This window comes from Poecilia formosa, unplaced genomic scaffold, assembly GCF_000485575.1.
Source record: "Poecilia formosa unplaced genomic scaffold, Poecilia_formosa-5.1.2 Scaffold49, whole genome shotgun sequence".
Lineage (NCBI taxonomy): Eukaryota > Metazoa > Chordata > Actinopteri > Cyprinodontiformes > Poeciliidae > Poecilia > Poecilia formosa.
Window position 1 is genome coordinate 1241777 of NW_006799988.1, and position 23886 is coordinate 1265662.

Here is a 23886-nt window from a genome sequence, read left to right on the forward strand (position 1 = left end):
TCCCTCACTGTGGGCAGCAGCGAGGGTAATTATGAAGATGCATCAGACTCATCGAGCTCAAGATACAAGCAGGCGGTGAAATCACATTCACAGCAGGGAAACCCAGGCAGTGTAAACCAGATTGAGAAGAGTTTGCTGCTCATTTCTGATAAGTGCCGTCATAAATCTTCTGCAACTCCCCAAAACAATCACAACACAACGAGGAGCGCGACTTTATTAACAGCAGCAGCTCGCAACTAGAAGAAATGTTCCAAAAAGAGCAAGAGCTTTGTTATTAATAGGGACAAAACAGGTCCTATGGAGAAAGCACAAAATTTGAATAAAATATACACAAAATGTAATTTTTTCAAATATCTGACTAAACTAATCTGGGTCATGTGAGCACAACAACGTATATTTTCCTCCTGTTTGCTGAATATTTTTTATTTTAAACATTGTAGTTGGTGGATGATGCCTGTAAAATCCCTTGTCCCGGAGCAGAACTCAATACATTATAACAGTTTAAAACAATTTTAAAAATACTAAAATTATATATTATGACAATTAAGTATAAGTATTCATATAAATAATTATAAAAGTATCAATACATTGAATTAAAAATAATTTTTATATATTTTCCAACTCCATTGAAATTTGTCCCTAGTTTTTGTCAACAAAGTCAGACATGAAAAAAAAAATCAGGCATTATTGGGGGGCATCAGAACTTCTGAGGACCCCATGACGTCGTCTGTTCTCTTCCTTTGCTAAGAGGGCTAGTTAGCTCTGGTTAGCTTAAGTTATTCTTTAGTTTTTTTCTTCTGTTTTATTCCTAAATTGCTTGTCACAACCATGATGTGTCAACTCCATAACTGACAATTTACAAAACTTTGATGAAATTTTGTGAAATAAAAGCTTAATTTAGTATATTGTAAAGATTTCATGGACCTGATGAGCTACAATATGGCCTCCTTCAGAGTAACATCATATAAATTGAGGTAGTTTGGTATTTCGTTAACTCCGTCAGATGTCAACTCCATCAGAGTTTTTGTGACTCTTTCAGTGAAATTGTTGGTAAATCTCACTTAAACGTACAATTAATTAATTTTAATGAATTTTACATAAATTGCATTACTTTACATGTATCAAGTTTTTCATTTTACTCACTAGTTTGTCACCACCTTCAGTTCTGTGTCAACTCCGTCAGATGGACTTTTTGTTGTTTTTTGTTTTAAATAATATTTCTTTTGTTTCTTGAGAGGCATTTGTCTGTTAAATGAGTACAAATATCACTAATAGGGTATTTTAAAAATCATTTTATTTTTGTCAGATGGTGATGACAAAGTTCTGGGTCAGGTCGATTTAAAAATTAAATTTAAAAGAAAATGTTGCAACTGGGAGCCTGCACCTTAGCATCTTTACATTTCCAAAACATTATTTGTCATATTTGCATACATAAGGTTGAGAAATAATAATAAAAAATTGGGAAAATTAAAACCCATTTTGTCCCTATTCTCAAGAATAATTGATTGCTATGTCAAATATAGAAGGTTTCCTACCATCGATTCCCTCCCACCACTACCTTTTTGTCATGTTATAAGGTTTGTTATAACATGACAAATATATTTTTAGATTTGGTCTGGAACACTCTAAATAAAACAGTTTGCAACAAATTTTCTTAAAACTCCCCTAACTGTTAAATAGAGCCCACCTCAGAACAAGTCCAGCGGTTCTGTAAACATTTTCATAAAGAGAAAGGGCTGGGCAGGGAGAAAAGTTGCGACGAAGTGTCAAGAGGCTGTCCGCGCATGTCTTAAATTTATTCATTTATTTATTTTTAATCAAGTTGTTCTTTAATTTGTTAATCACAGGTCTTACATTTTGTAGTGGCAGGTGTTCTTAATGTACTTTTTTCGCCCTCATGGGTATTTGCTGTCAGGCAAAAGTTTGAGCTGCATGCAAACATTTTAATTCTGTTTTAGTGACTTTTCGGTTGAGGATACACAGCCTGCTAGCCAGCATTTTTGCCTCTATCATGAAGAAATGCAAATTTATCGGCAGTTGGCTGGATGACGTTCACTGACTCTCTTTTGCTGCTAGCCCATGCAAAGCTGTGTGACAAAAAAGAAGCTTTTTAAACTTGGAACTGTGGGGATTAAAGTTGTAGCGATGCAGTGTGAGAAACGCAAAAAAAGACTCACAGTTTTAGTTATGCTTGATTGTAATGTAGTAAGTTATCCCAGACAATCCCGATTGTTGCTCTTAAACACAGTATCATTCAAGCTAGCATTAAAAAGGAGCCTTAAAAAGTCTTAAATTTGACTGAGATGAATCAGAGTTAGAACATAAAATAGCATCCCAAACCTTGAGCATTAATGTAGCAATTCTTTTTTCCACTGTCTGAAATTGAAAATAAATCAAAACACAAGGATATTGTACAGAACAAGGTAAAAACGGTAAGACCGCTGACTAAGAAACAAACAACAAAAAAATTTGCAACTTAGTAAAAGTAAGCATTACTGGGACTATATGAAAAGGAGTTTGAAGTTTGGTTTTGAACTAAGGGAGCGAGTCGATGCAGAAATCTGTCCTTTGTGGAGGCACAGTACAACAAAAGCCACTGTTGAAAGAAAGCCTCAAGAAGATGATTTAACGTTATTAGTTCTTGGATAAAGGATTATTGGATTTTTTTCCCCTTTGCTTTTGAAATAAGAACATTTATTTGTAAACCCCAAGAATCTATTTTGCCCCAATTTATTGCCCTGTCTTGTGGGAATCCTTAAGTAAAGCCCCTGCATTCCTCCATAGATGCTTCACAGCTGTTTTCCAGTCAGGTAACTTACTGTCTCCTCTGTGACCATCAGTTTTTTTTGTTTTTTGTTTTGGTGGGGACTGGGGGGGTTGTTTTGTCTTTTCTTCTGTTTGACGCAGTTTTGCAGCTGCAAAGTTTCATACTCCTTACTTAAAAGGCCTTCCAACAATGGGCAAATCGACGTCATCCATTCGAATGCCATTACTCCTTTCAGTGAGCTGTCAAGGACAGATGTACCGGAGAGGAAGCAACACCTGAATCACAATGAGGCGTTATGAAGCGACAGAGAAGGCTTTGCGAGAACTGAAATTATTTAATGCACCGCAGTCTCTTTCTTCGCCTCCCCTCTACGCTATGAAAACCCGTGGAGTCAGAGATATCCCTCAAGATTTGCTTCTATTTCTGTGGAGCTGATAGCCAGAAACGCAGTAATCTGCTTCAGTGAGAGAATTTACATTTTCAGTCTCGGTGACTCTTTTCTGTCGTGGAACAGGAGTGGAAACGTTGTGTGAGAGTGGCATGCAGAGGACAGGGAAAAGTGTTGGTTCACATAAAGGCATGTAGAAAAAATTAGGACACCCTGTGTTAGGTAAATTGTATTATTATTATCAAATGTTGTTATACCTTTATAATATTCTTGCTTTATGTACACTTACCTGCAAATATGTAGACCTACTTATTACTGTTTTGTAATTTATATGAGTAAAAGATTTTGTTTTATGTAAATTAAAGCCCACAGGCCCTTATTCTTCCAAGTCCAGCCCTGAATGTTAGCAATACTGAAAAAAACCCATCAAATTGTATAACTACACAATTAAAACCAAGTAAAATAGCTTTTTGAACCTTTTGTAACTGTTACAGGAAATCCTTTTAATGTTTGGGACATAAAAAACATAGATCTTTATTTTCTTTTAGAAAAGAAATGAACATGTCACTGGGTGCCATAATTTCTTCTAATGTCTGTGTACGGCAGGTGTGTGGTTACAAGCAGGCGATGTTTGCCAAGAGAGAGAAGCAGATTTGTGCTCAGCACACATTGGGAAGCAGAGAATAAGGAAGCTGGCTGAGTCTGACACTTCACTCTGTGATTAATGGCGAGATCGCACTGGTCACCGCTAATCTGCCAGAGTGAAAAGCAATCAGAGGATTAGCTGCTTCAGAGTTGAGAGCATGTGTGTTCTGGGCCTGCCTCTCTAAGGTAAACATCAGTCTCCTGAAATTATACAAAACATTCAGTTTGATGTGAGACAACAGCTAACAGTTAGCATTGAGTCAGCTTTAATGAGTCATAGATATGGTATTTTAAGTGAAAGGTTTGAAATTATTGTAATTTGTTTCTAATCCACACCTGGTCAACATTATAGAGATGCAAATATAAACTTACACTCATACAAATATTTATTCCAATGCCTTTTAAGAAGATGCACATCCATCACACGCTTTCTGTAACGATCAACAAACTTCTAATGCAATCCTGGCTGGATATTTTTAACTTTTTTGGCACGATTAGTAGAGTCCATTTAAATGAGATGTTCTTTGTTTGTTTGTTTTTTTTATACAAGGGAAATCCATGTTTTCCAAAAACTTATGGTTAACCTGCTTTACCCATTCCAGAACATCTGTGGATATGTGTTCAGGTTCATGGTCCGGTTGAAACACCCAAATGTTTTAACCATCTGACCCAAACAGTAAGAATAGCAAAATTTAAATTTGCAACCCCTCACATAGGCAAGTGACTTGCCTTCTGTACAAAACCTCAAAGTCGACAAAAATCAAATATGGCCAAAATGCTACCAAGTGTTTGAAGGAGTCAGGGCGAAGCGTCCAACTTTCAGGGCTAGCGGTAGCAGCATTATGCTAATGGGGTTAATCTACTGCAAGCGGTTCCTGTGCCTTGAACAAAGCAAACCTACAGACAAACGATTCATTCTTAATTCTTCACTTTCACTTCAACTCAACAGATACTTTGAAACTTGCGTGTGCCAACAAGGACATCATCCCAAATACACATTGAATTCAATTGAAAAAGCAAAAAATACTTTATTGATCCCAAAGAGAAATTAAATAAACACGAGAACTGGTGTTGGAATGGATACAGCCAGCTTACATGAAGCATCTGGAATGAGCCGTTATTTCTAAAGAGCCAAATCCGTCTCAGAAAATGACAAAAGTATAACATGAACGTCACCTTCTCAGCCATGATGAGCAGAATTCCAGAAATAGCTTCATATAAAAATAAAAAAAGGGATCTAGTTGCAGCTCCAAGTTGATTAAAAATAAAAGCAGAAAGGTTCGTCTTACCTTTCGCTTAAAAATATCTTGATGAAATTTGGGGAAATATTCTGTAGGCTAAAGTGAAGCCGTTTTTCTTGTTATGTCAGGTGCAAAACAAACAGAAGGTTTCAGAAAAAGGAGATTGAATGTGGTGGAGGTAGTGTGATGGTCTGGAGTTGCTATCACTCTTTGAAGACTTCAAGATGCTGTAGTTGATGGGAGAGCAAAAAAAAATATTGTTTTACTCAAAGTAAAGTGAACAGCAAAGTGAATCCTAAATCCTTTCTGGACAGTTTGGCTAAACTCAAGGTGTTACTGCTGACCAAGCTAATGCTTCTGAATTATCTGGTTTGAATATATCAAAGCATGTCTTTATGTATAGCATGTAATTATCTTTAAAAGTCAGTTTGATAAGCTTCTGAGAGCTCAAATTGGCGGCCCAGGTTACCATAGCGAAGGAAATTGCAGCATTCGGTCTCATTCAGACTCAAAATTCACTCAAGCTTTGTCTGGAAAGCCTGCTATTGAGGAAGGATCTGTAACTCTTAATTATACGCTTCAGCAGCCATGAGCACTTCAAAGCTTTTCAGCCCANGTAGAAAAAATTAGGACACCCTGTGTTAGGTAAATTGTATTATTATTATCAAATGTTGTTATACCTTTATAATATTCTTGCTTTATGTACACTTATTTGTTTAATCATGTCTTTTAAGAAATGTTCCAGTATTGTTAATCACTCTGATTTCTTTTCTCAGAGGGCCTCTCTGAAGAAGAGCAGTGACAGCAGCTCGTTACAGAATGCCCTGCTTTTTGACCTGTTAGATAGCCGTAAAACCATCGCTGTGAAGACGTACAACTTGCTCTGTTTGACCCTGTGTCAGGAACTAGATAATCCACATTAAGATAGATTGTGTTGTTAGTTAGTGATAATCATTGGCGCTGTAATTGTGTGAAATGTTTTCCCTTTAGAGTTACAGCGCTCTCTGTGATTAGGAATCCTAAAGACAATAAAAAGAGAGGTGCAGGCAAATGTGCTTTCAGAGCGGTAGGAGATTTGTAACTGAAATTACATCTCTGTCTGTTCTCCTCACGAGTATTCAGAATCTAACTTTCTCATGTCTTTCCTGTGTTATTTAATCTGTGTTAATAGGAGTCAACTCTGACACCCTGTGACAGCTTGTGTGACTTCTCGGCGTATAAGGACGAGTGGGGCAGTCTTTTATTGCATTAAGAAGGTCATGGGTTCAAAATGTCTTCCTGCTTGCTTGTTCTCTCTAGGTACTCTGACTTCCTCCCAGGTTGGTTGATTGGTGCCAACATTAGCTAAGCCAGATTTTAAAAATTGCTTACAGAGGCAGTTGCCCAGGGCTCTAAGTTTTGGGGTGGCCCAAAGAAATATTTTTTTGTACATACTGTACATGTTCATATTATAGTATACACAAAGCCATGGGTTCATTTTGCTTGTGGTGTTTTATTAAAATATTGTTGGATTTTCCTGAATTGAAACTGTACTCCAATAGGTCTAATTTAGGATATTTCTTTAGACCGACATGTAGCCATGTGCCACGTTTTAAAGCAACCATCTATCAATTCGTACCTGCAAATATGTAGACCTACCTATTACTGTTTTGTAATTTATATGGGTAAAAGATTTTTGTTTTATGTAAATTAAAGCCCACGGACCCTTATTCTTCCAAGTCCAGCCCNCCCTCACATAGGCAAGTGACTTGCCTTCTGTACTAAACCTCAAAGTCGACAAAAATCAAATATGGCCAAAATGCTACCAAGTGTTTGAAGGAGTCAGGGCGAAGCGTCCAACTTTCAGGGCTAGCGGTAGCAGCATTATGTTAATGGGGTTAATCTGCTGCAAGCGGTTCCTGTGCCTTGAACAAAGCAAACCTACAGACAAACGATTCATTCTTAATTCTTCACTTTCATTTCAATTCAACAGATACTTTGAAACTTGCGTGTGCCAACAAGGACATCATCCCAAATACACATTGAATTCAATTGAAAAAGCAAAAAATACTTTATTGATCCCAAAGAGAAATTAAATAAACACGAGAACTGGTGTTGGAATGGATACAGCCAGCTTACATGAAGCATCTGGAATGAGCCGTTATTTCTAAAGAGCCAAATCCGTCTCAGAAAATGACAAAAGTATAACATGAACGTCACCTTCTCAGCCATGATGAGCAGAATTCCAGAAATAGCTTCATATAAAAATAAAAAAAGGGATCTAGTTGCAGCTCCAAGTTGATTAAAAATAAAAGCAGAAAGGTTCGTCTTACCTTTCGCTTAAAAATATCTTGATGAAATTTGGGAAAATATTCTGTAGACTAAAGTGAAGCCGTTTTTCTTGTTATGTCAGGTGCAAAACAAACAGAAGGTTTCAGAAAAAGGAGATTGAATGTGGTGGAGGTAGTGTGATGGTCTGGAGTTGCTATCACTCTTTGAAGACTTCAAGATGCTGTAGTTGATGGGAGAGCAAAAAAAATATTGTTTTACTCAAAGTAAAGTGAACAGCAAAGTGAATCCTAAATCCTTTCTGGACAGTTTCTGGACAGTGTTACTGCTAACCAAGCTAATGCTTCTGAATTATCTGGTTTGAATATATCAAAGCATGTCTTTATGTATAGCATGTAATTATCTTTAAAAGTCAGTTTGATAAGCTTCTGAGAGCTCAAATTGGCGGCCCAGGTTACCATAGCGAAGGAAATTGCAGCATTCGGTCTCATTCAGACTCAAAATTCACTCAAGCTTTGTCTGGAAAGCCTGCTATTGAGGAAGGATCTGTAACTCTTAATTATACGCTTCAGCAGCCATGAGCACTTCAAAGCTTTTCAGCCCACATTTGTGACACTTTCTTTTTTTTTGTTCGGCGTGAACGATTTGAACATGCAGGTGAACTGCAAATGTGGTAATTTTATATTTTCCACAAAAAAGGGGCCAAACTGAAAAAAATAAAATAAAATAAAATAAGATAAATCATTTTGTATTGAAGCAAATGAGCCAGATGGTGTCAATGAGAAAAGTACTTACAGTTCAAATCTACACAAGTGCTTTAGAAACACTCATATGTCTGTCAGAAAAGCTGAAGGAAATATAAAAAAATAAATGCATCATTACTCAGTTTAGAAATGATCCCAGTCGTAAATGCATCATTCATGCTGGCAGGTTTATTCTGTAACACACCACCACAAGAAGCAGAAAACACACAAAGCTAACATGGAATAGTGGTTGTCTTCCCAGAGCAATGAGCACAAGGCAGAACATCAGAGAGTTAATTAAAATAACTTAAATTAGACAAAAAGAACAATTCTTGCACCTTTAGACTTTTTATATATAACTTTGGAAATAGTTAGAAATTTGCCAGGTTATATTATTCATGAGAAGCATTTTTTTTTACTAAATTAAAAGGATCAAGTAATAAATAATTTTCATTAAGAATAAATGTCTGTATTAGAATTATTTATTTTTATTATTGTTATTATTATTATTATTATGAGTCTGGTGTAATTTTATAATCTTGTCATGTTTTCATTAGCTGTGAATAATAATCATAATTAACAGAAATAAAGGTTGGAGAATATCATTCTGGGCGTTATTCTTCTCCATTATGTGTTTCACTTAGTAAGCAGTTACTGAAATCAATTAACATTTCAATAATCATAAATTAGAGTATTGCAGGACTTTGTAGGTTAAAAACAAATGGACAGACACTAGAAATGTTTAATCATATATAGAAAAATATTATATTATGACGCATTACTGTTTAAATAATCCATATTATATCAAACACTGATTTTAGACAGTGCAGAGCCAAATTGTTACAAAGTACCCGATTACTTATCCTTGAAACGGGATTAAGTGAATGAAAATTGAACGACTTCTCACGTCGCTGCTGCCACCTGCTGGACAAGAGAAGTACAGCTGGAATTCTATTGGTTGAGTAGTTGTGACGCCATCAAGAAAACAAGGAATTGAAACTACAAACTAAGCCTTTGTTTCGTTTTCTGTTGCTCCAGCACGTTTATGTGACTCCTTTACCCTTCGGTTTTATTAGATAAAGGTTTGTTTTTAACTTGTCCAGTTTGAAACTAAAATACAATGTAATTGATCCGTTTTAAACTCATGTTTCAACACTGCCATCCTCAGCATTTTCTCTGCTTTGCCATGCAGGTTGTTATAAACTGTTTCACTTTCCAGGTTTTCAGCTATGGGTGACTCTTCTCCACACCCCTTGGTTTTGATCGGAATGGGCACCAGCATTGCCTTCTCCGGTTTGTTTTATAACCTCTATCGGGGAAAGAAGGAGGAGATAAAACTGCTCAAGGCAAGTTTGGCCTCTGTTGTGAATCTATAAGGTAGCTGTGCCTTGTTTCATGGCGACTGAAATTTGTTCTCATTTTTTAGAAAATCCCAGTTTTCAAACCTGATGACCATTTACTTAAAGTGCTGAACGCATCTTCGCACAAACGACTCCAGTATGTTGCTGTTGAAGGTAGAAACCCGTCTCTATTATTATTATAATTATACTTTTGTACAATGTGAAGTTTTTGAAGACTTTCAGTTTTCTGTCTGTCTGTGTGAAGGCGTTGTTCAGGCTGATGGGGAGGTCCTGCAAAGCAAATTTGTCCCTCGATGCCATGGTGTGATTCAGAAGGTTGTAGTGGAAGAGCACTGGAAATACTGGAGCCATGTCACCAGGACTTGGTAACTATAACTCGCTCACAAAGGTTGATAATTTGAATATTCTGTTGTAACTACATCTTTCAGCGGATTTTAAGGAGAGCATAAATGTAGTCTGGCCATTGCTGTTTGATTGTCATCTCCTTTCAGTGCTCTGTCTGGGCTTTCTCCCATTAAGTTGGATTTCTTAGGTACAATTTCAACCGAGCCAGTCAGCAGACAGTAGAAGTTGTGATTTTCTGCACAGTTTTAGAATTGTAGTCTGCCTGTAGTTTTATCGATGGCAGTGGAGGAAGTGAACGAAGCTGTTAAGTCTCTATAGGTCACACTTCCACATATCGAATCAACATTAACAGCCACCTCGTTCAGCTCGGCACTCTCTGCAGTGGTTGCATACAGAGCAGGCAATTTTAGGTAAGCTTCATAGTGTCAAACCGGCACATTGTATCCCTCACAACCAAATGTTTAGCAATTGGGAAAAATGTAAAACTTCAACAAACACCTCCAGGAAGCAATTGTTTCTCAATAGCTGATGGTTCCAGACTGTCTGAACAAAGAAACCAGGCTAGCACAATTGTACTACAATACTTGTAAAAATACTTTACAGCACCTTCCTCCATTCTTTGGAAAATATCTCAAACTCAGGCAACTAAGACTGAAGGCATCCGAGAACATTTATTTCCAAGTGTTGCGACAGATTCTAAATTTGGTCTGGGTTATTCTGCCACACATGCATACGTTTTCGCCCAAGTCATTCCACTGTAGCGCAGCTGGAAAACAAAACCTCTGCTGTATCAGAGGAAGCATGATGCTGTCACCACCGTGTTTCACAGCAGAACTGAAGTATTCAGTGTGGCGCGCAATGGTATTTCTTAGGAGTTCATTGCCTTTTCTTGTACTCTCAGACTTTCCCACCTGAGCTATGGATCTGTGAAGAGACTTGAATGTTGTTTCTATGTTTTTTTCTAGGTTTTAATGAACAAGAAAGCTAAAACTACAATGTCTCTTTTAAGTCATTGCAGTCATTTTTGTGACTTTAATGTGTAATTTGTAATGTAATTTTCCTTCCGCTTCACAATTCCTCATTATATTCAATTTGTCCATCAAACTAAATGTCACTTAAGTGTAAATATCAGTCATTTATAACAGCTTCTATTTCAGGAACTCCCGGACAATCAACAAGAACGAGACCAACAACTCCGTCCCCTTCAGTTTAGTCCAGCCCGGTTCTTACATCGCCGACGTTCACGTGAAGGTGCAGAACCCCCTGGAGGCCTCGGGGTGCTACATGGAGAGGGTTTACTCCAAAATGAGACACGCTCAGGAGGGTCTGGCGGAGATGGTGGCGCAGGGTCTGAGTGGCGAGAAACCCGTGGCCATGGTGGAGAGCGAACAGATGCTGCGTGTGGGAAGCAGCCTGACGGGGCTCGGAGAGGTGGTGCTGGAGGGAGGCCGGGTGGTCAGCCTGCGGGCCCCGCAGGACGGACGCAGCTACATCCTGCTGCCCAGCGACTACAGGAGCTTCATGGACAGACACGAGGCTTCGGCCAGCATGTGGAAGACGCTGTCGGCTGTGACCGGCCTCACCGCGGCTTCTCTGTTCGCCGGCATCTTGTACAAAGCGTTCGGAAAACCGGACGACAGACCCAGATAGGCGCAGACCTCCTGGTTTAAAACTGTGCCTAAAGTTTCCACTTAGAAAAGACCAAAAAAAACAGCCACCATTCATGCTTTATATTCCTATTAACCGCAACACCGAAACGTATTTTAAAGATTTTAAAGCACAAGTGGACCAATTCAAAGCTTTTGACCTTAATGACAGTTAGTGCTATGATTAGTGACTACCGAAGGACATAATGTGAACATACTAATTGATGTGAAGCAACACAAGCTTTTAGTTGCATTATTTTTGGGACATTTTTACTGCTTTTTAATCAAGGAAACAAGTTTTTCGTCTAATAAAGGTGTACCTTTAAATACATTTTGGTGAAAATGTTTTTGCAGCTTTTTCTGCTCCAAAGCGTATCTACAGGTTTCAGTAAGTCAAATTTAAGTCATTAAAAACATTAAAACTTCACATTTAACTTTAATTAAAAACTTTTAAATTAAGGTTTGGATTCAAAAACGAAAAACTTATAAATTCATCCCTGGAGATGAATTTGCAATGCAACAAAGGTCTAAGTAGGCTTAACTAGCGTAGCTAGCTAGCCTGGCTAGTTAGTTAGCCTAACTAGCTAGGCTAGAGGTCGCCTCAACCACTTTGAGTCAAAAAGAACAAAGTCAAGATGTCTGAGTACTCAAACTTTTCCCCAGGCAGAATTAAATAGTCCTGCCACAACAAAATGTAAGGCCTGTTATTGACATATTTAAGGCCAAATTACATTTTTAAAAAGCAAAAGACTTTTTAAGGTTGTACCCAGTCCAAGCATACATTTATTCCAATATTTTTACTGTGAATCTTATTCAAGCTTAATAATTTTACCAGTGGAAAATGATTCCAGTCCTTTTGCAGAGATAGATATTTGTGACACATGATAGGACTGTTTTAATTTATAGTCCTTTTGACTCCAAATGAAAGAGAAAAGTAAAAGAAATGGTGACGCTTCAGTCTGAGCAGACTGACTGCCTGTTCTTTATTCTTACAAGCATTATGATCACAAGAGTTTTGGACGCGAGTTAGATGTCTGTGATAATAATGGATGTTTGCTTTACCTGCAGAGAGCAGATTCTGCAGGGTGTTGAAGCTGCTGCATCCGTCACACGGCAGCGTATGCTAAAGAGTTCATAAGTTAAAACTATCACTAAGTGCTCCACGTTACTCCCCATCTTCTTCTGAAGACTCCTCGGCCTCTTCCAGCCAGTGGATGAACTTCTGAAGCTGGAAATGGACATCAGAAATCAAGGTCACATATACTGATTTACTGAAGGTTTGGGGATGAAGACAGAGGCAGTGACTTTTAAATATTTCCAAAAAGGGCATTTCAGGAGTAAATCATAATATGATGTTAATAATAAAAAAGAAAGTAGGCAGAAGAAAAGCTTGAGCTGCTCAAGCTCTCACAGCTGGCTAAGCATGGTTGTTGGCATCGACTGACTCACTCTTTGGTTACCTAGCAATCAGCTGTATCATCCAGCCCTAAGTTGTTATCTCAGTGTTTTCTTGACCCGAGTTCTGACTCACCCCCTGGTTCTTTCGGAGCCGTCTGCTTGCGTCTGTCGTGGCTCCCTGAGAAAACCAGCGCAGTATCATCTCCTCCTCCAGGATCTCTAGCTCGTACATGCTCATGAGGACCTTAGATGCAAACAGCACAACGCATACAGACTGGATGGCCATCGCTTAAATGATAACATCAGTTGCTCTGTTTGGTCGTGCCGTTTGGTCCTGACCTTGACCATAGCAGGCCAGTGGCTCTCCTGCTCCAGAAAGTGTTCCTCAAAGGCAGCTAAGCAGTCTAGGTGGTCCTGGGCTCTCTTCACATAGTTCTTAAAGACTGGTGCCCATTTCTTCAACAGCTAAATAGAAAGGGAGGGAGAAGAAGGGGAATTAAAACTACAGTTCTCTACCAAAACTGATGAGAAATGTCGGTGCGATACATACAGGTAGAAGCAGAGCAACGTATTGTGAAGGCGTGAGGTTGGGGCCCTGCTGCTGGAAGGGGTACTCCAGCACTACGCTGGTTAATATCTGCATCACCTCCTTCAGACTGATGTTGTAGGCGTACCTGGAGACAGACAGACGTAGAGCGAGGATACACAAAAGGTTGTGGAGGAAGCGGCTCGACCGTGAGCGGGTTAGGAGGTTCGGCTCACTTGAGAGAGTTGATCTCCAGCACCAGGTTGTCGCAGCCGATGTTCTCCTCCAGACCTCGCTGCAGAGTCCCCATCACCTCCATCTGGAAGACTGCAGCACAGAAAACCACAATGATAATTCTCTGGACTTCAGAGTAACAGATGCCTGATGTTTCTCATGCCAAACCCCCTGTCTCTTCTCCAGACTCATTTAAATACGCATCTTAAATTAGATATTTTTGGAAAATACTTCTGCAGTGGTATTATTGTAAAATCTTCAACATATAATATGCATCACCCTTATTTGTTAGCAGTTTTATTTTAGACAGAGGTCCCCAAGTTTCGTTTTCTCATTTTTTAATATGAAGTTCAGAGGCGCCACCTATTGGTGAAAAGAAATGGAGAGTAAAAGTAGCATGCTGGTTGAAGGTGTAGCTGCTTCAAATCAGTTTTGACCAATGCAAGTTGTGTCTCTGCTGCTGTTATTTTCTGTTGTTTTGCTTGGAAATATAAGTTTAGCTTAGTGATAGCTACTATGCCAATGGTTAGCAATTTATAAGACAAGTTTTTCACCATTCGGTTTTAGGAATAATTCTTTGTTCATCTGTTTATGACCAGGAATATATATTTGAACCATAAACCTCGTGATAAATGTATCTGGTCTATTTTAAATTGTTTGCTCACTGTTAATTGACCGCATAATTGGATGTAAATCAGAAACCGGCTAATTAATGTTGGTAGGTCTGTGTACTTTTTAAGCTGCAGTTCATTTGAATACTTGTCAATTATGTGTAATAAACTTCAGCTTTAACGTTTTTTACATTGTTTACCTTCCCAAAATAATGTCTCAAATATTTTTTCCCCAAAGTGTTTTGTTTTGCTTGTATTTTATTTTTGTTGCCTATTTTATATTTTGGCAAAAATAGGTGGTGATTTGTTTTTCTTTTTTTTCCCCAAAATCACTTTTGCCCTCACCTTTAACGTCGTCCATCTCAGGTGAGGGAATCATGAGGTCATCGGGGCCGTCAGGTTCACTGTCCTCGCTGTCGCTCTCAGGATCTGGGTTCAACACCAAACCTGGCCGACAAAAAGCAAACCCTCATGAGGACGAACATCCTGGGACCGGCCAGGGTGAGACGCTGAGAGCTGCTCTCCTACCCCACAGGCACTGGGACAGCTCCTCTTCCTCCGTGTCATCCAGACCGCCGGGTTTCCAGACATAACCTTTCCCCTCTGCTCCAACCTCCGCTGGGTTAAAAACTGCAAGGCACGTTAAAAACGCACTTTATGCCACTGCATGTGAACTACTTCAGAACACACGCGTATCATGGGGAAATAATACACACTTTTCTGTTTGGTTTTGTCTTTGCTCTGCCCGACCTCGGCATCATCACTGAGGAACTCGTCAGCGTCGTCCTCCTCTTCCTCGTCTGGGTGGTGCATGGACACCACGGTTCCTTCTGGCAGAGACATGTTGGGCCCGATCACCACCTGGAAAACGGTTCACGCCGATCATCACAAATGTGTTCATTTACGATTTATCGCCGATACGTAGGGCTGGGAGGTAAAACCTCAATATAAAAAGATAAAACACCAAAAACCTGCTGCTCTAGTTATTTTAACTGATCTAACACAGATATGTGTGGAGTCGTTTAGCATCGTCGGCTCCTCAAAACATCAAACAGGGTTTCTCCCAGTGCATTTATAAGCCTGGCGGGCCTCCAGCCTTTACTTGTTCCCCCACTAGGCTAAGCATCGTTTGTTTATCTATTACAGATTTTTTTTATGCACACCACTAGCCGTGATGGTAAATAATGGTTAAAGTGTTTCTTCAGTGACAACTTCAGCAAATAAAGTACCAAGTCACAGATAAAGGGCCAAAACAGTTTGGACACTTGAAACAAAAAAGTGTCTTGAATGACAATAGTAAACAACTTAATTAATTTTAATTGTATTTTCTGGGAGGGAAACCCTGTCATTACATTTCAATGACCAGACATATGTTCACTTACATTATATGCCAGGACACACTGCTTATTCAGGGTCACGCCCTCTTTGACCTCGGCCTTGTCGCAGACCACAGACTGTCTGATCGCCACGTTACTGGCAATGTGAACATCATTCCAGATGTAGGCATGGTCCAGGGTTACATTGTCACCTGGATCAGGAAAATAATATACTGTTTATCCCCGCAACCTCCACAACTCTTCCTCCCCAGACATACTGCTTAGAGAGCTCACCAATGGTGCAGTTGTCGCCAATGATGCTGTTGGAGATGCAGCAGTTGGCACCTATGCTGGTGTCGCAGCCTATAAGAACGTTTTCCACCATCTGGCTGCCGTGACCCAGGCTGACCCCGGATCCCCGGTAGACATTGTGGCGAGAGTAGGTGCAGCTGCGTCCCTCCTGGTCCGTGAAGTTGGACTCCGGCGTGAGGGGGTAAAACCATCGACGCACAAAGTCCGAAGACACGGAATCGTACATGAGCAAGTTGGAAACTCGGACGCCATAGCCGTCTTTGGTGACGTGCATGTGGATCTGATTGCCGAGGATCTGTAACCCGAGACAAAGAATTAGAGCCACGGTACTATGGAAAAGAAAAAATAAATAAATATATATATAAAACATGAAAATCCTGAGCAGCACCTCTTCGTTGACCAGTATTCCTCGGACGAAATCGTCCCTGGTTTGGTAGTCAAAGTTATCTGTAAAAAGTTCAGCAACCTGAAAGGAAACAAGAAGGCTCACACGTTACCTCAGCCAGTCACAGAATTAGGGTCTATCTGGATTAAAACTGACCTGCGGAGAGCAGATACTGATGTGGGAGTCCAGGAGGTCATGCCTGATTTCAAACTCATCACTCCCACTGTGGAAAATATTCTGAGAAACAGAATCAGCTTGTCAAAAAGAATCAATTCTCCTTCAACATTTAGATATCTTGTGTCATCATCACAACCACAAACGTTAGAGCATTTTAGTAGGATTCTATGTAACAGACCAACATTGCATGACAGTAAAGTGGCAGGAAAAGGAGCTCTGGTAGGATGAGTTTAAAACTGAACATGTTGTATAAAATGCTATGTGACAAAATAATCAAGCACCATGAATCCACTGTCTTCAAACAAGATACAGGTTTCAGACAGTCAAATTTAAAACTTTTTCAGACCTTTCCAATGCCACCTACTTTGATGGAAATTAAAGACAAAAAAATATTTAAAAAAAAAACTAAAAAAACGGGATGGTTGAGGAATTATACTGTATTACAATTAAGCATAACAAAAATCATGACATTTTTGCTAAACATTTTAAAAATATGCATCCCTTTCACAATTGTGTATTCTATTGTGACATCAAACAATAGAACACCTTAAAGTTTGAGGATTTAATGTTAGAAAATATAAAAATCCTCAAGGAATATGATAATTTCTCCACAATAATCGTGTTTTTTTTTTTTTTTTTATAGACAGTTACCATCGGAAAGTGTAGCTTCTTTAGCCCCTGTGTTTTCTGGTAGTGTAAAATCTGCTGGCTCTTGCTGTCCATCGCCACGACGACATCATCTTCTTCACAGCGCGACCTATGACCCGGCGAGGACTCCTTAAAGATCATTGTCATGACCGAGATGTTCTTGTCCATCTTTCTCCGATGCCTGAAGAGCAAAAGATAAATAAAATTACCCAAAAGTCGTAATCCCTTATCACTTAATCCATTTTAAGCTCAACATTGGTGCGGGTCTCATACCTGTGATGCTGCAGGGCTTGACTGATGTCGATGTTGGACACCACATCTCCATAAACCAACACAAAGTCAGAGCGCACCAGAGACTTTGCATCAACATCCCGAAGCACATCACCAAGGGAACGGTACAGCTCTGATGTGATGATGTGGATCGTGTTAGGAGAGGAGGGTCTACACCACTTTGACTTCCTGTAGGACAGAGTCAGGTTCATCTCGACATCTTAGCTTTGAACAAAAGTCACACACACGCACGCACGCACGCACACGCGCACACACACACACACACACACAATGGATACACTCACGATAAGTGGGCCTTGATTTTACTGGCCATCCAGCAGCAGAAGACGAAGGTTTCCTGCACCCCGGTGGAGGTGAGGAACTCCAGGGTGTAGTCGATCATAGCTGCGTTTCCCAGCGGCAGCAGAGCCTGACATTAGAAGAAAGGGTGAACATAGTAAAGAAGTTATGAAACTGCTTTTACATATAAACACGTCTTAAACTTAATAAAACTTCAGGCGTCTGTTGTAAACATCCAACAACAAGCTTGCATCTGTGTGACTGAATCTCTCCTTTCAGCATGGACATCACTCAGTTAGCCTGTGTTAGCACCGTCAGCTAGCACAGCTCGCTGCCTACCCGCGGCTGGTCCTTGGTCACCGGGAAAAACCTCCGGTTAAAGCTGTCAGCGACTAAAACGGCCTGTAGCGGCTGCTCCTCCTCCTCCTGCTCCCCGGCACCTTTCCTCCCAGTAAAGCCGGAGCTTGAGCGGCTCTGTTTTCCCCCTTTATTAGCCATGTTTGACTCCCAGGAGCCCAATTATGTCGTCAGAAACAACTACGGTGGCGGAGAAGGGACAGTCTTCTTTTTTTTTTTGGTGCCGCAGGTGCATGGCAGAAAACTGTGAAAACAATAGTTTTGACGGTTGTTTTCACAGAAAATAATTTAAAATAACCGTCAAAACTCTTTTTTTTCTCCCCGCTTATTTTAATTAGCCATGTAAAAACATTTAAATTCGTCATGTTCCTCAAGAAATGTAGTTTTTCTCCTGCAGCTCACATAACTGTCATTGAAGCTGATTGCACAGATACCTACGACAGCGCATCGCTCTAAACTCTCGCATATTGATGAGAAAATGGACTGAAATAACACCTGAGAGGCAACTTTTAAAGATATTTGTAAAATTATCATGTTTCTTTACCAGGGCTGGCCCAAGGTATAAACAAACTAAGCAGCCGCTTGGGGCCCCAAGGCCTCAGTGGACTGATTTTTTTTTTTTTTTTAGTATTAATTTCTATGTCATTATAATATCTGAAATACACAATTTCAGTATGAAGTGATTTGTTTTTACAATAATATATGTTTGATAATGTGCTGCACAGTGGTGCAGTTGGTAGAGTTGTTGCCTTGCAGCAAGAAAGTTCTGGGTTCAATTCCTGGCCCCGGTCTTTCTGCATGTGCATGCGTGGGCTTTCTCCAGGTACTCCAGTTTCCTCCCACAGTCCAAAAACATGTCAGCTAAATTGGCCTCCCCAAATTGCCCCCATGTATGCATGGTTGTTTGTCTCTGTGTTGCCGTGCAACAGACTAGCAACCTGTCCAGGGTGTACCCCACCTCTCACCCAGAACGTAGGAGGTAGGCAGCAACCCAACCTCACTAAGGGATAAGGGTGTAAAGAAAATGGATGGATATTTGATAATGTATATAGAAATCATACAAAAGGTCTACTTTTTTAGAACATGTGAAATAAGACAAAACTAACTTACAAGTAACTTTTAAGAAGCTTTTTTAATAATATTATTTTTTTTAAAGTTCTAGTTCCACTGACAGATTATACTTTTAACAAGATATTTTTCCCATAAGTTAAATAATCTGCCAATCGAACTAATACTTTTTTTAATCCTCTGTTGTTTGTAAAACAGACAAAATACACATAAAAAGTAAAAATGAAGTGCAGTACTAACTGGTGTATCAAACCAGAAGTCAAGGACATCAAAATTACTGGCAAAATAAAACACATTCAGATTTGCTGTAAAAAATAAAAATTAAAAAAAAGTTATTCACAACTTGATTTAAATAACTGTAAATGTCCACATCTTAAATGAGTAAATCAAATAGCTAATTTACTTCAATAACATTAAAAGTTGGCCCCCATATGGATTCCTTGCACACAATGTTATACATTTACAGTATGTGAAATGTTCTTTGTCATGTCCAGTAATGACAAAGACTGCTGTAACAGATTTGCAGCCAAAAGTCTGTTAGCAGATGTTTTTACCATGTCTCTATAAAGTATTAGAAAATTCACACAAAAACCTCACTAAGGCAAAATCTAACATAAGAAAATATGTTTTAAAATGCACAGAAAAGATTTGGGTGTTTTTAAAAACATATTTGCTTTTATTTGCAAAAAACCTGGACTATTATAAATTACTGAATCTGAAACTTCCATCAGGAAAACAACTGAAAAGCTAAATTCTATAGCTAACATCATCAAAGGTCGTTCATTCCATAGACATAATATAAGAGTAGACCCGCATTGGCTGCTCCGGCGCAGGAAATACGGCGGCCATCTTGGAGCGGTATACCCTCCTACTTTGCTCATCCAAAACAGGAGAAGATGCCTCAGCACTGAGGGATATTGTTGTTCAGATCGATGGACTAATGATCTGAGGGCTCGACAAACAACATTTCACAAGTAAGATGGACATATTATTGTGTAAATTTTGTGATTAGAATATTACTTTACTGTATTTATGTCCACCGGCGAGATACCAGCTAATATTAGCTATAGTGCTTGGTGTAATACCGGGGTTCAGCACGAAGCCCCGCTATGAAGGCTAACTGAGATTCCGTAAATCTAAAACATTAATTATTCTCTAACATTGACTTAGATTATCTGACACAATAGCCTACATTAGAAATGAAACAATGTAACATATATTATAAAACTTATATTATGTGTTATAACATTCACCAGCAAAGTTTACACAGGTGGTAAAGACTAGTATTTATAATTCTTTCACTCTGTCAAAAGTAAGATACTTCCCGTTTTTGTTTTGAAGGTTTCCTAAAGACACGATGTGAGGAAGAAGAGGGAGATATCTTTAGAGAGAGACGGATTCACTGCAGGACGGATGAATCTCGCATCGGATTTTGGACTCAATCTCATCTGCTGAGTAACAAAAAAGTAAAAAAAAAAAGCGTGTTATGATCGATTAAATGCGCTGATACGTAATTGTGCCTGCTAAACACATCACGCTGAGTGGAGTGGTGGACCGCTCCAAGATGGCCGCCCTAAATCTCATCAGCGACAATAGGCGAGAGCGGTCCATGAGGCGTCTATTCTTATGTTTATGGTTCATTCAAGCCCCAGTAAGTTGTGTCGTTTTACTGTAGATATGTGCAGCGGTTTTTTTCTGTTTACATTGATGACGTAGTTTATGTGATGCTCTCATTTCGACAGTCCAATGTGGTTGTCAGGTTTCATGAGTCATATGGTACTTACTTCCTTTGCTCTTCTGCCATCTTCTCTGTATTAAGTGTTTCGTCATGGTGCTATTTCTATATTTCTAAATGCCAGCTCAGCTTTCTGTAGTAACTCAGTGTTCCACCATCATTGTAGTTTTTAACGGCCTGCTCAGCCCTCCTCTGTATTAACTCAGTGTTCCGCTATGAATGAGAGCAGTATGAGAGCATAGGACGGCAGTTGGTTTCAGTTACACTCTGCATTTCGGCAGTTAAAAATTTCGCTCGTTTCCAACTTTTTACGTCGCCATTTTTACTCGAAACCCCAAGAAAAATAATAGCCCTCGATCGAGCCGCACGTTTTGATACCTTTTTTTTTGTGGGAGGACACGCAGCGGTACGAGCCGCATTAACAATAACCTATAAATAGAACATTTCTGAAGAAATTTAACCATGGCCTGCCAAAGTGTTCCTGTCATTTGGAACCCATCGTTCTGATGCTAAACATTAGCGTCAGTGCTAAAGTAAGTTACATACTCAATAACATGTGGACAGTCACAAGCATTCAGAGCAACATGGACTTACTCCATTCAGTAAGTTAAAATTTGTGTATAAGCTCAAATTAGCCAAAATGCTAATGGTAGCCTAAATGCTGCCAGTGGCATGTGGGGTATAATCAGCATGTTGTCTTATATTGACTTCCTCCATTCAGTGTGCTAAGCATGACTAATAAATAAACAAAATGACTAAAAAGATTATTTTAGGGAAAAGTCTACTGCTAATGTTTTGCTAAAGATAAAGCACTCTCTTCTGATTTTTGTTTTTGCAAAGGTAAAAATCAGATGTTTACTTCATAGCACTAGGTTACCAGAAAACACTCTCATCTCTTAGCAACAGATTAACAGGTATTGTTATTGTTCAAAAACATAAGATTTCCTCTGCTGTTTTGAATTACTACTTACATTACTTACTACTGTAGTTGTCCAGTTGGTGAATTTTTCAGAAAAGTGAAAATGTTTTTTTTTTTTGTTGTTTTTTTCATTAGTAGTAAATAATGACAAAAAATATAAAACAGACATTCAACACAAAAGTAAAAATCTGATTTATACTTCGTGACAGTTCGCTACTAGAAAAATCGCTGGTTTCTTAGCAACACATTAACAACAAATATTTTTGTTCAAAAAACAAGATTTCTTCTGCTCTTTTGAAATACTACTGAAGTAGAATTGGGCAGTTGGCGAATTTTTCAGAAAAGTGAAAGTGGTTTTTTTTTTTTGTTTGTTTTTGGTCATTCTTTTTTAATATATTATAAAACAGACATTCAACTCAAATGTAAAAATCTGATTTATTACTTTGTGAAGAAGTATAAATCTTTTGATGTGCAGCTTATGTGCTTAGACACAAGAAATTTACAGTTGGAAAATTATGTAAAAATAAAAATCAGATGTTTACTTCGTGACACTAGGTTACCAGAAAACGCTCTCAACTCTTAGTAACAGATTAACAACAAATATTGTTATTGTTCAAAAAACATATGATTTCCTATGCTCGTTTGTCATACTACTTAAGAACTGCAGTTGGTGAACTTTTCAGAAAGATGAAAATGTTTTTTTTTTGTCATTGGTGGTGAATATAGTATGAAATATTCAATGCAAATGTAAAAATCTGATTTATACTTCGTGACAGTTTGTTACCAGAAAACAACGTTCATCTCTTAACATCAAATTAATAACAAGTAATATTCACAAGTATTATTGTTCAGAGATTGGAGAGCCCAACCCAGAGTCCCCAGGCTCAGCTCCCTCAACAGAAGGCATGTTGGTGAGATTGAGGAGGTCTTCGAAGTATTCCGCCCACCGGCCCACAATATCCCAAGTTGAGGTCAGCAGCACACGATCCCAACTATAAACAGTGTTGGTGCTGCACTGCTTCCTCCTCCTCAGACGCCAGATGGTGGATCAGAATCGCCTCGAAGCCGTGCAGAAGTCTTTCTCCATGGCCTCTCCAAACTCCTCCCACGCCCGAGTTTTTGCCTCAGCGACCACTCGAGCCTCATGCCGCTTCGCCTGCTGGTACCCATCAGCTGCTTCTGGAGTCCCACAGGCCAAAAAGGCCCAATAGGACTCCATCTTCAGTTTGACAGCATCCCTCAACGAAGGTGTCCACCAACGGATTTGAGGGTTGCCGCCGCGACAGGCACCAACAACCTTGCGGCCACAGCTCCGATGAGCCGCCTCGGCAATGAAGGCACGGAACATGGTCCACTCAGACTCAATGTCCCCATTTCCCCTGGAATGTGTTCGAAGTTTTGCCAGAGATGGGAGTTAAAGCTTCGTCTCACAGGGGACTCCGCCAGACGTTCCCAGCAGACCCTCACAACACGTTTGGGCCTGCCAGGTCTGACCGGCTTCCTCCCCCACCACCGGAGCCAACTCCGAGGGACATCCTCGGATTTTGCTGCCACCCTGGAATTAATGTTTTGAAGTTTTTGCTTCAAATCAAAGATTTCTTCATGGAGCTTTTTATTCTCTGCTTGCAGTCTCTCCAGTTCTTCGGACTTCTCTCTCAATGAAGCCTCTGCATTTTGTCTTATTGTCTTATGTGTCCGTTCAAGGAGCACAATTAATCTCACCATGGCATCATAATCACTTTTCAATCACTTAACTGTTACTCTGGCTTCCTCCAAGTTGAAATTTAGAGACCTAATCTTTTTTTTATAATGTTCATTTTGATTTACCAGGATCTCATTTTCTGCTTGCCAGCTGCTTGCATTGTTGTTTTGGCAACCAGTGAGGCGCTCGATTTTCGTCCTCAAGCTTTTTGAAGCTGCTCATTTTCTTTCTTCATCTTCACGGGGCTCTGCTGTAACACTTTTATTTTTGCCAACAAGAAATAATTTTCCGCCATTGCACTTACATCTACGTTTGCCCAAACGTTTTCTGCCATTGCTCTTGCTGTCTGGGTCACACCTAAAACTGCAAGTTAATTTCATTGTAAAATGCAGCAAAGCATGGCTTTCCCTACCTGGAACAATGAATATGATATTTAGCTAGTAACAATAAAGGATTTATGAGAAACTCAGAATTGTTAATAAGCATGCTTTTAGTGAGGCCAAGTAGGACATCAATCAATTTAT

General features: G+C 39.3%; 2 protein-coding genes across 4 annotated transcripts; one reads left to right on the forward strand and one right to left on the reverse strand.

Annotated features, from left to right (window-relative positions):
* Nucleotides 1-8771: 8771 nt before the first annotated feature.
* Nucleotides 8772-11735, forward strand: LOC103138385 (mitochondrial ubiquitin ligase activator of nfkb 1-A-like). 2 transcript variants are annotated; one of them, XM_016671763.1, is made up of 5 exons: nucleotides 8772-9134; nucleotides 9280-9398; nucleotides 9479-9566; nucleotides 9658-9778; nucleotides 10916-11735. In XM_016671763.1, exons 2-5 carry the CDS (start codon nucleotides 9282-9284, stop codon nucleotides 11406-11408), a joined length of 819 nt encoding a protein of 272 aa, XP_016527249.1. In that variant the 5' UTR covers nucleotides 8772-9134; nucleotides 9280-9281; the 3' UTR covers nucleotides 11409-11735. The 2 variants fall into 2 exon arrangements, with proteins under 2 accessions (XP_016527249.1, XP_007552617.1); XM_007552555.2 differs by having other exon boundaries at nucleotides 8773-9134; nucleotides 9272-9398.
* Nucleotides 11736-12351: 616 nt separating this feature from the next.
* On the reverse strand, nucleotides 12352-20894 carry LOC103138386 (translation initiation factor eIF-2B subunit epsilon-like). 2 transcript variants are annotated; one of them, XM_016671761.1, is made up of 16 exons: nucleotides 20791-20894; nucleotides 17587-17711; nucleotides 17285-17470; nucleotides 17015-17192; nucleotides 16343-16423; nucleotides 16190-16267; nucleotides 15784-16096; nucleotides 15556-15701; nucleotides 14890-15034; nucleotides 14702-14803; nucleotides 14519-14620; nucleotides 13565-13655; nucleotides 13353-13476; nucleotides 13142-13267; nucleotides 12936-13046; nucleotides 12352-12632 (listed from the first exon to the last, which is right to left on the reverse strand). In XM_016671761.1, the coding sequence occupies exons 2-16, from the start codon at nucleotides 17682-17684 to the stop codon at nucleotides 12570-12572; spliced, it is 1944 nt and encodes a 647-aa protein (XP_016527247.1). In that variant the 5' UTR covers nucleotides 17685-17711; nucleotides 20791-20894; the 3' UTR covers nucleotides 12352-12569. The 2 variants fall into 2 exon arrangements, with proteins under 2 accessions (XP_016527247.1, XP_007552618.1); XM_007552556.2 differs by lacking the exon at nucleotides 20791-20894 and adding an exon at nucleotides 17921-18129.
* Between the last annotated feature and the right edge of the window lie 2992 nt (nucleotides 20895-23886).

Coding starts and splice junctions, on each gene's coding strand:
- LOC103138385 (XM_016671763.1), top strand. CDS start 9,282: ATGGGTGACTCTTCTCCACACCCCTTGGTTTTGATCGGAATGGGCACC. Junction 9,399..9,478: donor AGGAGATAAAACTGCTCAAG/GCAAGTTTGGCC, acceptor CTCATTTTTTAG/AAAATCCCAGTTTTCAAACC. Junction 9,567..9,657: donor CCAGTATGTTGCTGTTGAAG/GTAGAAACCCGT, acceptor GTCTGTGTGAAG/GCGTTGTTCAGGCTGATGGG.
- LOC103138386 (XM_007552556.2), bottom strand. CDS start 18,079: ATGGCTAATAAAGGGGGAAAACAGAGCCGCTCAAGCTCCGGCTTTACT. Junction 17,712..17,920: donor TGACCAAGGACCAGCCGCGG/GTAGGCAGCGAG, acceptor TTCTAATGTCAG/GCTCTGCTGCCGCTGGGAAA. Junction 14,621..14,701: donor GCTGTCCCAGTGCCTGTGGG/GTAGGAGAGCAG, acceptor TTTGTCGGCCAG/GTTTGGTGTTGAACCCAGAT.